Below are 13,644 nucleotides of genomic sequence, written 5' to 3'. Positions count from 1 at the left end.
ACACTCTGAGTCAGGTGCCGACTCGACGCAGTTTAATGTCACACCTAGGGAAGGGCGCAGATCTGTTTTGAAAGGTGGAGGGGGAGGACATTTTGTGAGTCGACACCCACCTCAGACTCACCATGGTTGGAGCTGAGGTGCGAAAATGTGAGAAATAGTACCTCTAGATGGCCAGAAACAACACTTTTAGTAAAATTCATTATCATCACATCACCGTTACCGGTAGTCAAAATGAAGCGCCAAAAAAAAAATCTCATGGTCTTTTTATCAGGGATTTTCTGTATCTTAAAAGACTTGGCCTGGGATTTATGGATTTTTAAAAATCACGCTTAGACATGTGTTATAATATAGTAGGCCAGGCCTATGTAAAACAAGTACTGATGCATTTTTACGTATTTTAGAAGTATTCATTTTGAGTGGTCCCAGGAAATAATTTGTATTCGCTCAAAAAAAAAAAGCTTTTAAAATTATTTTACACTGTGTACAAAGGGGTGGGGGAGGGGCGTGGCTCCCACGGCTCCCCCCCCCCTCTAGATACGTCCCTGAGTATCTTATTGTTTTCGTTAAATTAGATGGAGTTTAAATGCGGTTATATTACGCTAGTTTGAAGGTTTACTGAAGTCAATCAGTTACACTTACTATACATCTTCGTGGTTAGCATAAAGAGAACTAGAACTTCGCTCCATTAAGAGTGCCTACTTCCCCCCATATGCCTAAATACAGAATTCACGAATGCAGGCGATTTTGTCTTCATGCTCGAAAGTGGGTTTCAAGGAAACTTTACAGACGCACGTATACAGACGTCAATCAACATTTGCTTGCTCAACTCAAAAAGGGAACTTGTAATGTTCGTTAAGAAATGAAAAAAATCTATATTTTATAATAATAATAGGTCAATTTTTAAGGCGCAAATAAACAAGGTGAAAGCACCAAAGAATAATAATAATAATAATAAATAAATAATAAATAATAATAATGACATTGCAGCGTTCGTAAAATGTTTGTCACTGGTGCTTCGAACAGCCTCAAAAGTGGGAGGGGGTAGAAAAAGTGGCTTCCGCCGCCGTTGCTCTAAGGTCTATGAGGTAAAAAGGTCTGCTTTGCTGTCACAAAGTGATGAATTAGGACTGTTGACCACATTGAAAAGTTCAAAAGTGTTGAAATTGAGGTCATGTAAAAAAATTGTTGAACGGTCGTAAGGCAGGGGAGGTTTTCAACAACTTATATTTTTATACACGGCCTTTGTTGGTGATTTTTTTTATGTAGGGAGGAAACGATCAACAACATTTTTTTTACATGGCCTTATAGTCAAACCACTGGAATCTAAGTGACTGTGTGCAACGTGTTCAAAACAGCTAAAAATCCAGCGTAATCGGCAGTAAAGTCATTATTTTCCCCTCGATTAAGCTGAAATATGGAATAATTTTTACTTCGTGAGATGAAGAGTTTGATGATCTATACCGTAGTTGTACAGTTTTGCAGACCGGTAGGTTTCGAATCCTAGACGTTATCTGACGTAATGGACACTGTGATTTTAAACTTTGAAATAAGCATAATACAGTAATAGTTATAATATACATTGTTTATTACCGGCTTGAAGTTGGTTATACTCGTTCCTCGTTCGATCGAGGATCAAGTAACCAACTTCATGCCGATATACTTATTATTGGAAGAGGTTTGGCGCAGCGGGCCGGAACGGTTTGGTATCCCGGGTAACTCGCTAGTCATAAGGTTTGCTATTCATAAGGTTCATTATTCATAAGGTTCGTTATTCATAACATTAGCTTACCCTATACCATAGGGTCCTATTCATAATGAAGAAAAGGGTTCACTATTCATAAAAATAAGGACCGCTATTCATAAGGTTCGCTAGTCATAATCAAGAAAAGGGGTCACTAGTTATAATTTAATAAAAGGACCACAAGGAATAGGTTCGCTAGTCATAGTCAAGGAAAGGGTCCGCTACTCATAATATAAATAAAGGGCCATTATTTATAAAGTTTGCTAGTCATAATATAAGAAGAGGTTCGCTATTCATAATAAAAAATAGGTTCGCTATTCATAATAAAAAAAGGGGGGGTCGCTATTCATAATTTAAAAAAATCACTAGTTTGTAAATCAATAAAAAAAAAAGGTTTTAGTCATAATATAACAGCAAATTATAGTTTGAAAACAGAAATGGTTTACTAGTCATTAAAAAAGAGTGTAAAGCTATTTTATAATCCTGCATTTCGTCAATTTCAATTCCACATTACCCCTCTCCTGTGCACTCCGCCTGGCACAATTTTCCCCATAAAACCACCACCTTCATTATTGTCATTCCCTGAGTTCTTTTGTTTTTATCTGTATTCTTTTTTATTGATTATGTCAATATTTATTGTGATTAGCGAACCTCTTGTTTTATAATGAAAAGCGAGCCTCTTTTTTTATATTATGAATAGCGAACCTCTTTTTTTTATTATGACTAGCGAACCAGTGACTAACGGTCCTATTTTTCTATTATAAATAACGAACTCTTTTCTTGATTATGACTAATGAACCCTTTATTATGACCAGTGAACCTGTTATTTAATTATAATTAGCGAACCTTATGACTAGCGAACCTGTTATTCTATTATAATTAGCGAACCTTATAAATAATGAGCTTTATGAATAGTGGACTTTTTAAAGAATTATGAATAGTGAACCTTATAAACAATTGTCCCTACAACTAGCGGACCTTATGAACAGTGGACCTTATGAACATGCTTGCATGAAACTCTCACTTTATACTATCTAGTCATAAGGTTCGCTATTTATAAGGTCCACTCTTCATAAGGTCCGCTAGTTATAAAGACAATTGTTTATACGGTTCACTATTCATAAAGCTCATTATTTATTTAAGGTTCGCTATTTATAATAAAATAACAGGTTCGCTAGCATAATAAAGAGTTCATTACTCATAAGCAAGAAAAGAGTTCGTTATTTATAATAGAAAAATAGGACCGTTAGTCATAAGTTTCGCTATTCATAATAATACAAAAAAAAAAGAAGTTCGTTATTCATAATTTTAAAAAAGAGGTTCGCTGTTCATAAATTAAAAAAAGAGGTTCGTTATTCATAATTTAAAAAAGTTCGCTATTTATAATTTTTAAAAAAAGGTTCGCTTGTCATAATAAAATATGTCGCATAGAAAAAAAGGTTCACTAGTCATAATAAAAAGAGGTCCACTATTCATAATAAAAAAAAAGTCCCAACGCTAGTACAAATTTAATTGTAATACTTTTTTTTAATAACTTTTTAAATAATAGGAAGTCAACAAACGGAATTTTCTTAAATATCCGAAGCTTTTAAAATGTAAAAATAAAAATTTATAAAATATAAAAATAAAGTCTATATTTAAACAACACGTAAAATATTTGAATTAATAACTATTAAATATAATTTAAAACCACACTTGAAGCAGTTGTTTACAAGGTCTACCTTCAGAGTCATGTGAAGTACTATACTCATCTTCATATCAATGCTCACCACCCCTCTCCCCTTCGCTTGTTTCCTGAATAAAGAGTTACGAAGTATCCGGTCAAAGTCAAGAAAGTTGTACAAGTACTATAATTTTCATTTCACGTGAAATGATAATTATAATCGAGTATGTACACTTTATTTATTGACATTATCAATAAAAAAAAATTACAGTTAAAAACAAACTCAAAGAATGACAATAATGAAGGTGGTGGTTTAATGGCGAAAATTGTGCCGGGTGGAGTGCACGTGAGAGGCGTTATTTGGGGGTAAAATTTACGAAATGCAGGACTATGACTAGCTTTCACTGTTATTGTAATGAGCAGTAAACCATTTTTGTTTTCAAACTATAATTAGCTTTTTTTTATTATGACAAACGGTTTTTTTTTTTTTTTATTGATTTATTACCTAGTGAATTTTTTTATATATTATGAATTGCGAACACCCTTTTTTAAAATTATAAATAGCGAACCTCTTTTTTTTAATTATGAATAGAAAACCTCTATTTTATTATGAATAGCGAACCCTTTTCTTCATTATGAATAACGACCCTCTGGTATAGGGTAAGCTAATGTTATGAATAGCGAACCTCATGAATAGCGAACCTTCTGACTAGCAAGCTTGACCCAAATGAAGCACAAACAATATAAAAACAATCATGACTAACTCTCACCACTTGTGTCCATGTCCAAAATTCTACAACAAACTAAAGATGATCGTGCAACTGGATCACACACGACCATCTTCACACAATTCCACCTCCCCATACCACACAACTCCAATGTTTCGCACCCAGATTCAGTACAACATAAGGTGACTCTCCCTGGTTTTACAGTATGTCTCGTCTCGTAACAATCAACTTCATTTTGTCTATTTTCCCCCTTCCAAATAAATGCTCCTTTTATGTATTGTCACACACCTCACCCTACTAGTTCTGTTGCCTCTGGGTCCATGTGTTGTGTGAAAATAAAACAAAACATACACACATGGCTGCTTTTTATTAAGGTTACAAGTACATCACTGAGGTACATATTCTCATTACCATAATAAAGTAAATGAGGTTATGCCACTATGTATGGGTATAAGGTTACTAGCAGTTCTTTGCAATATGTCACCTAGCATAATGATGCTGATAACCAGTAAAATAGTAGTTGATAATTGTTGTTATCCAATTCTTTGGAATTAAATTTGTTTGAGAAAACAGAATAAAGGCAAATGAATTAACATTTACTGTATATTTAAAAGCAACAACTGTAAACCATGTTAAAACCTAATCAACTGTATACAAAGCACACGCAATATACAGTATTTATCAGTACAGTAGTACTTCCATTGTGTTCATGAGGTTAAAAAATTGAAAACTTTAATTTCTTATTTGAATTGCTTAATTTGTATTCAAGTAAGTTATTAATATTTGGATGAGAAAACGAATTCCTGTGTCAATTTTCAGACAATTAAATAATTTTCCTATACTCAATTTCATAGATCCTTAAATTGGCTGGTAATCAATTTAAGGATATTTTGTAGTAAAACTTTTGTAAATCGGTGAAAACTACCTTTTTTGGATCTGTTTCTGGTAATGATATAGGCATTTATAATCCACCTCTTCGTTTAGGTTAAAAAGCACAGTTCTTTTTCCTGGTCATTGCATCCACAGGCTTTAAGTGTTGTTGCTGGTAATTAGTGCAGGAGCAGGCAACCCCACCAACTACCCATTTATACTCCTAAGTGGAGAGAAGCAATGTAGATAAAGTGCCTTGCACAAGTACACAATCAAAATGCACAGCGAGGGATTTAAACCTGACCTCTAGGTTGGGAAACCAATCCATTCCCGCTGTGCCAAACCGCTTCTACCGCAAACCGTTTCTCATTGGAAGCTAATAATTTATCTGATTCTTTTAAATGAGCAATTCAAAATTTTACTTTTTTGTTGGCTGAGGTATTTTCCTGTTGATTTGACTAATAATACATCATTAATGCATGAATATTTTATTAGAATTTGGATAAAACATAATAGTTACACATGAGATTGAAAAAGAATTTGATATGGAGTTTACAACACGTTATATTTTCATTGCGGATTTTTTGGGCTCAGTACGGACTCCAAAAGTATGCATTTTCTTTTAGTTTTAAGGCGTATGCGGATTTTATAAGTCTACAATGACGATATAACATGTTTTACACTCTATTCTAATTAGCTGTTACTAAGATTGGTCTGAACTTAAATAAAACCAAATAAAATGAAATTTAATTAAACACCTACAGTAGCTACAAAAATATCTTGTGTGCAACCCAAAAAACATAAATTACAGTGAAATATTCCAAAATAACTATTATACACGCATATACACATGTCAATCAATGAATCATTCCATTTACAGTAAGTACAGTATGACACCATTCCAACAGTCATTGCTCATGGTGTCATTCCAAAAAAGAGATAATTAAAAAAGGTGTGTCTTAGTGGTGAAGTGATTGCTTAAGGTTCAGAGGAAGCTCTTTAATACATTGGACTCAACTTCAATGAAACCAAACAGATATATGAATCTAGCAACAAAAATATCTTGTGTGCATATACCCCCAACTCCCAAATGAAAAATTTTATTACAGTAAAGTATTCCTTGTTAGCAAAATACCACATATAGATCGCCAACAATTATTTGAGTATAACAAAGGTGAAATCAGAGCTATGCCACCATAAAGTGTACAGTACTGTACTGTCTTGGCCTAAATATATGTTATTGTCAGCAATAAGCAAATGTAAAGTTTATTACTATACTGTACTACAGAAATCAGATCGTATCATGGGTTCTTTTGTTGAAAATAACCCATTTGAAAAAAAACAAGAAGCCCTTGATTACATAATTATGTTAACAATATATAATTTAGCTACATTTAGGTGTGCCCAATAAGAGTGAAAATATTGTTCTGGGCTATATATAGGTGGTGTGTTCTAATAACTCAAATTATTATTATTTGACATCCTTTCATTAGGTGGCTTTACAACGGATTATTAAGATTACAACATAGTTTTAGCAAATGATTAAGTGTTATTTCTTCATTTTCATACTTGGCCCATAGTTTAAAGAACTTTGACTGTCTTGTGGTTCTGCATTTTCTTTGATAACGAGTCAATTTTTCAAAGTTGAAAGGTCTTTTCTGTGGGGTCACCAGCTGTGCTTCTTCCCAAAGCAGACCAATCAAGCGGTTAAGACTGGCTTTTGGGACCAGCCTGTGATGCCAACCCTCTACATCATTAATTGTTCTTGTAGCCATACCATAAACGCACCATGAGATTATAGGCCACTGAGGATTATTCATCCACATTTCTTGAAAATATTCAATAAGTGGTAGGAGTGCTGGTTGTGCTTTGCTTGAGATTTCCTGAAAAATGGTGAGGATGTGCTCTGCTGGCAAAAATGGCAGTGCTAGCAGTTCCTTGATGTGTGTGAACACTGGCGATGAAATAGTATATGATAAATTTAAACCAAGATTAACAACTTGCATGTAGACAGCCTCTGTCCAATGGTAGACGCAACCTTGCAGAATTACATCTGGAAAAATCGTATCAAATGCTTCCCACAATTCTTCATCATAACCAAGTATTACTTTCTTCACCTTCAGCCTTGGTATTAATTCTCCAATTTTCTCCAAAACTGCTATATAATCACTAGTCGTCTTCCTTGACATCACAACAAATAGCAGGATGTACTGCTTAACATTATCATCTTCCTTGAGATATGTACTGAGAGTGAATATCTGCTTAAATGGGTCTCTCATCAGTTTACATGTTACATCTGCAAACAGAGTTTTAGACTTTTTAAGTATTTTACGCTGCTCTGGTGTGGCGAAGAGTAAATGACGGGCATTGGGAATCTCAACATCTGCAATTAAGAAATCAGTTGGGACATGTTTACCATTCATATAAAACTTTATGGTTTTTGGGTGTCTTGGTTGAATAACTTTTACACCTTCAACATTCTCTGGTTTTGGGGGTTTGGCTTTCAGAACAGCAGCATGATTGTGAGGCTGACTGCCAGGAATGAAAGTGTCACCGATCTGGGCCACCTTCGCAAGACAACAAACTCCTTTACGACGAACATGGCAGGTCCATGTAATTTTTTTTGAGTTTGTTCTTTTGTCTATTGGCTTTTTATTATATTTGTTGCCAGAGCTATCAATCAACAGGGGTCTATGACGTTGGGAACCTTCTGGAAGAATCTTGTAAGTATGAACATCGACTGCAGACAATTCTGATAGCAAAGTATCAATTGCAACAGCTTCCTCTTCATTTTGCTCTATCTGTGAGGAAGATGGAATTGTGTCATTTGAGACAGTAACTGTCATTGTGTCACTTGAGACAGTAATTGTCTGAGTCACGTCTTCCACTACCACTTCTGTTTGAACTTCACTTTGTTCTATTTGTTCTAAGGGAAAAAAGAAGAAATTTTACAAAAATTAAATACACCAGTATTGGAATTTACTTGATGCAACACCACCCCCTCTCCCATGGTACCAAAATTAGTTCCACTAATTAGGTTGAAATACTAAAAAATGACCTCAGTTTTGTTATACAGCTACCCCAATCTCAGTCATACAGCCATACTGTAGTGAGATTAAATGAGACAAAATGTGACTGGCTCTAGCACCAGAAATGTTCAAGAATCAGAGTATTGAACATTTTCAGGTTTTTGCATTTTATAAAAGAAGATATATTGAAGAACAATTCTGCAAAATATGAATCACTAAATGTAACTGAAAGTTATATTAAAATTATTTTAAAAATGCAAATTTTAATATAAACTATTGATTTTGGAGACTTTTTTTCAATTCAATTTCTTGTATTGCTTCGAAAGCCATCATTGGCCAATATCCGCTATAAACATGCACAAAAAAGATACGAAATTCACAAAAGAAATCATTGATATAGGCCTATAAAAAATATGGGAAAACTACAACAATTGTTGAATTACAGGTCGAGGAGCAGTTTGACAGTGAATGGGCAAATCCGAGATGGATTAATAAAAATAGAATATGCAAGTTTCAAGGAGTATGGAAGAAAAGATGAAGCAAAACAAGAATTTTCTACATGCGATAGGTAGGAATGCAGAGTCCCTAGAGTGGCGAAGAGATGTAGAGCAATGGTGGTTTGATGGAAGAGAGGTGTTAAGAGGGTGAAATTCCATTTGGACAATTTACCCAAGGTTGCAGAGAAGATTCTGTTTTTAAAAAGAGGGATGTTGAAGTTTTTAAATATTGCAGGATTGGTGGAATGTGTAGTGCTTTCAGAAAGCAGTTTGCAAAAATGGTATTCGATACGTTTGAAAGCTGTTTTCTCAAAACCTAAATGGCTGATATCCAATAGCTTAACAGGGGTGGATCCAGAGATGTCCAAAAGGGAGGGATGGGGGCACCCAAAAGTTGGGCGGATCGAGACAACACTGTCCGGGGGCATGCCCCCACGAAATGTTTGTGGTCTACACGCCTGAAAATAACATTTGAGACGTTCTGGGGTATCAAATTTTTTTTAATTTTTTTTTTTTGGGGGGTGGTGCCCCCCCAAATTTCCCCTGCTTAAATATTCATAACTTCGCTAATACTCAACCAATTTCTCATCAAATAAACCTGTTTTAAAGGACAATTCATGCAGAATTTTGTATTTTTCCGACAACAGTTGGTTTTGCCAGAGCAGGTCTCTATGTGGCCATGTAGGCCTACTGTGTCGTAGATATGCCACATAAGGTACTTGACTTGTGATACCACTTGATTGCCCACATACTGGGCAATTGAGTGGTTTGCATGATGTATGCAGGGTTTGTGGAGGTTTGCATGGTTTAGCAATATTTTCTGACACTGACAGTCAAGAGTTTATACGTTTTATGATCACAGTGGCATAAGAGTATTGAAATGGGGAGCTGCTAGGATGCGCAAAGTTTACAATGGAAGCCTGTCTTATTATATTTGCCTCGCTTGTGCCTCGTTAAAAATATCTGTTTCATGGTCTCCAAATGAAACTTTTCCTTTTACATCTTTATATATATAAGTTTTTAATAGTGTTCAATAGTTTACTTTTAATGCCTATATTGTTTATTGCATAAAAGAGTCATTCTCTCCAAACGGTGTCAAAAGCCTCACTAAAGTCCATAAAAGCAAGGTATGTTTTGTTATTTTCCGCTTGTCTACAAGCAATAATACTCTTAAGTATAAAAATGTAATCTTCACACCTTCTGTCTTTGCGGAATCCTCCTTGTACTTCTGATAGTAAATTATTTTCTTCAAGGAAGTTTGACACTGTTTGGGAGATAAGTTTATTATACACCTTTTATACTGAAGAGTTTAGAGTTATACCCCTATAGTTATTTAAATCTCTACAGTCACATTTGTTATATATTGGAATGATTTTTCCAATACTCAATCCATTGGGTATTGTTTCCAAGATTGATAATCTTTTAAATAATTTATATAAAAAAAATATAATTTCATCACTGCCATTTTTCATTACAGTATTTTGGTTGCAATACAATCTAAACCAGGGCTCTTGTTATTTTTACAGTTAAGTACAGCATTTTCGCGCCACATCTTTAGGCTATAACGATCAAGAGGAAATAGTCATTAAGAAACTGTAGGTAGCAGTAGCTTTTACTACGAAGAAATGGGAATTCCGAACTAAGCAATGCGCATGCGCAGTTACCATATAACGTCTGTGAATTATCTATAAAGACACAGTGAGCATGTGCTTGGAAATGTTAGACAGCTAGTAAGCATGTGCATTGAGTGACGTTATCGAGCCATGCCGAGCATGCGCAGTTACTAAAAAGACGTCTTAGGAACCAAATAGCGGCTGTGAACACGTCTCAGGAACCAAATAGCGGCTGCTAAGAGGGTATAATTACCAAAAAATCGTCTTAGGAACCAAACAGCGGCTGCAAAGAGGGTATGAAATAGAAACGGGAAAACTATATGTTTGTTTAATGAGAACTCGATCGGGTCGAAAGCATCTATTTTGGCTATCTTTACAGCCAGTTCATCAGTGTTCGTCAGGGGGAATTGTAATTAAATTATCACAAAAAAAGTATACTGTATTAGGCTATCGTCGTACCTACGTACGTAGACCTATGCATTGACAATTCCATAAAAAATAACCACAGAAACTGACGACATAACCTAGGGCCTACAACCAGCTAAGGAGTAGAGCCAGGGTATTCCACATTTAATGTCGAAAATACGGTGCCTTACACTGAAGAGGGTTAGGGTTAGGCTAACTATTATCGAGATATCATACGGTACCCATGTTTTATCAACCATTAAAAAATAGCCACACACTGGCAGCAGACCTAGCCAAGCTAGTGGGAGAGGGAAATGAATACAAATAAATAAAATAATATTAAAATTAATATTATTATTATTAATAGGTTAATAATAACAATAATGGTAAAAATGGGGTTTGGTTCAGTGGTTTGGTGCAACACAGCAAGAGAAAAAGATGGATTTGGCGTCGACATACTGAAACATTTGTCCAGCAGTGGACCGACAATAGCTGATGAAGCCTCTGAGGGTTATCAACGTGGTCGAGTCTTGAGTCTAGGTGACAGCTTAATTAATCTACCATATGGGATTACAACCCAGAAAAACCCATAATCTTAGATGACCCACCATAAACATAAATCTTATTTAAAAAATAATCTTTAATTCATATACAGATGCATATTGCAGTACAAAAATAAGCCCGTCCTTAACAATAAATAAACATAGGACTAATATTTATTGATCTATAAGAAAATACAGTTACAGATTTATTTATTGAAACAGATAACTTAAATATGATAACAAAATTTACACATAGGATAAATTTGGAAGTAGCTGTATACACAAATTGAATAAGCTACAGAAGTTGCGGCATTTTTTTTATAGGAAATATTTCTTGTTTCTATCTTCACAGGAAAATATGAAGTCTTAGATTAAAGGTGCATTTATGTTGATATTAGAGTTATTATTTAATAAATTCTGAATCGTCGTAACTAAAATTCTTACTAATGTTACAATTTTGATTGCTAATACTACTAAAATAGGATTTCAATGTAATTCTAATTGTATTTTTATCTGATACAGTATTATTTGTACCGGGAATAAAGATAGAATTAGTACAGTTAGTTTTAGTAGAAGAGTTTCCTTTTAATTCTGACCAGAATTCTTTGCATTGGGCCCCTCCTCTATTCATTATTTCAGAGCACTTATCTACTTTCTTTTGTAACGATCTTTTGTTAAATTAAGGTTTTGCATTGTTTACGTATCTCCTGATAGTCTTTCCACAATGAGTCACATTCTTCTTGATTGTAAGACTCACTACCCTGTATTAAATTTACAATATTGTTGATGTAATCTACAAGCATCCTTTCTCTTCCCAATACAAATATAAATTTCCTCATCATACCATGCTTTGCGTTTTCTATTGTTGTTTTTGTTACCTATCAAATTTTCAGCAGAAGCGATAACATTTTTCCAAAATTCCCATGCTTAATTGGCATTTAAGGAGGAGGGACCCAGTTTTTAAACTTGTTTTCAATTTCTTTCTGAAATGGTGCCCAATCAGTATCTTTATTTATGTTTCAAATTATTTTATTAATAGTATTTTTTTTTCTTGCTTATTAATATTACTTTTTGTTTATAATTTATGTCTACTACTTCTAATAACATCATGTTATGATCACTTCCAAGGTAATATACAATTCATCAATGATAAGTTCATTAGTGATGTTACATTTTGAGATATTAGTATGTAAGTAATCTAATATACTAGAGGAGCTACCCTTAGCCCAGGTATATTTACTGCTACATTTGTTAGTGCTATTTAATATAGTAAGATTACTGTCTTCGCAGAAATTTAATAGACATTGACTGTTGTAGTTAGTTATATCATCACCTTGTTTAATGTTGTGTCCAATTTTACCGAAATCACCTAAAATAATTATATTTGCGTTACTGTCTTCATTTTGTATTAGAATTACTTTTTAATGCAATTCAAATCTGGTTTATTCAAAATAAAATGGCATTGCAGAATAAACTGAATTGCGCCAAATTTACATTCAAAATACTTCTGAGAGAAGTTCACAATAGAGTTCGCATGTTAAGGTTATATTACGAAATACGAAGAACTTTATTGCAATCTCTCATTCAAAATTGAAGTTTAACAAAAGGGGAGAAAAACATTAAAACCAACATCACAAACACATAAAAAAATATAATAAATCTATAATAAGGCAATTTAATTAGGAAACATCAAGTTAAAAATTCAAGTACAAAAATAAATAATTTGCTAATTAATTAAAATTTATATGACAATTTATTTGCAATTAAGTTAAAAAATTATTGCAACAGGGGAATCAATAAGACAATTCAGACCAACACATAAACCAACCAAAAACCGACTCACGAAAATAGTTTGTGATCAAGTTCATTGCAATTAAAGCATCTTATAGAGTTGCCATATCTGCAATTTCTTGTAGAGTGGTTTGATTCTCCACAGTCTAGTAATAGCAACCATAGCCTGTCCAATTCTTCTCATCATGATAAGCATAGTTTTGTTGTTAGCGGTCGATATTGCGTTTTGTTGGTGTACACTTGTTCTGTTGCTTATGGTCTCTTTGTTTCCTGATTACTTATGTACATTGTTAAAGTTTTTTAGCAGTTGATGTTTCCCCTTTTGAGATGTAGGCCACTTCTGTTAAGGTAATCTTTGAGACATACTTCAGTTTCAGATATTTTGAATTGCGCATCATTGTCTTTTAATTTTACATTTCTGTTCTTTAGCGATTGACTTGAGTTGTGAGTTTAACTTTCAATATGGATTGGTGATTCACATTGTCCAGTATTGGGTATACTGTAGAAACAATAACCTTAGTGTTGGGTGTTTTAGTTTTTACCTCTTCTAGTAGTAGTGTTTCGTATTCGGTTGCTGCTTTGTTTACCAATTTATCATTGACGCAATCGTTTGTAATAATAATAATAATAATAATAGTTGGATTTGTAGAGCGCATCATGCGAAAAAGCCTCTATGCGCTTGGTAATTGAGCTCTTTGAGTTTTGAGAAAAAAGAAAGTTGAAGTTATTTTATGAAACTAAAAAAACCTACTCCTTAAACTAAGG

At 33.9% G+C, this 13,644-nt stretch overlaps 1 protein-coding gene across 3 annotated transcripts in view; it reads right to left on the bottom strand.

Annotated features, from left to right (window-relative positions):
- Window positions 1-4,482: 4,482 nt before the first annotated feature.
- LOC117124280 overlaps window positions 4,483-13,644 on the bottom strand; it is a 33,892-nt gene continuing 24,730 nt past the window's right edge. For 2 of the 3 annotated variants that reach the window (XM_033270449.1, XM_033270450.1), the window contains exon 2: window positions 4,483-7,928. In XM_033270449.1, the coding sequence (XP_033126340.1) occupies window positions 6,502-7,928 (1,427 nt within the window). In that variant the 3' untranslated portion in view covers window positions 4,483-6,501. Of the gene's footprint in view, window positions 7,929-12,931; window positions 13,201-13,644 lie in introns of those variants that run through there. The other variant, XM_033270451.1, reaches the window with a different exon arrangement.

Source organism: Anneissia japonica, unplaced genomic scaffold (assembly GCF_011630105.1).
Source record: "Anneissia japonica isolate Jap-2015-1 unplaced genomic scaffold, ASM1163010v1 scaffold288012_len1326614_cov192, whole genome shotgun sequence".
In the NCBI taxonomy this organism is placed as follows: Eukaryota; Metazoa; Echinodermata; class Crinoidea; order Comatulida; family Comatulidae; genus Anneissia; species Anneissia japonica.
This window is presented reverse-complemented; position numbering and strand designations above follow the sequence as displayed.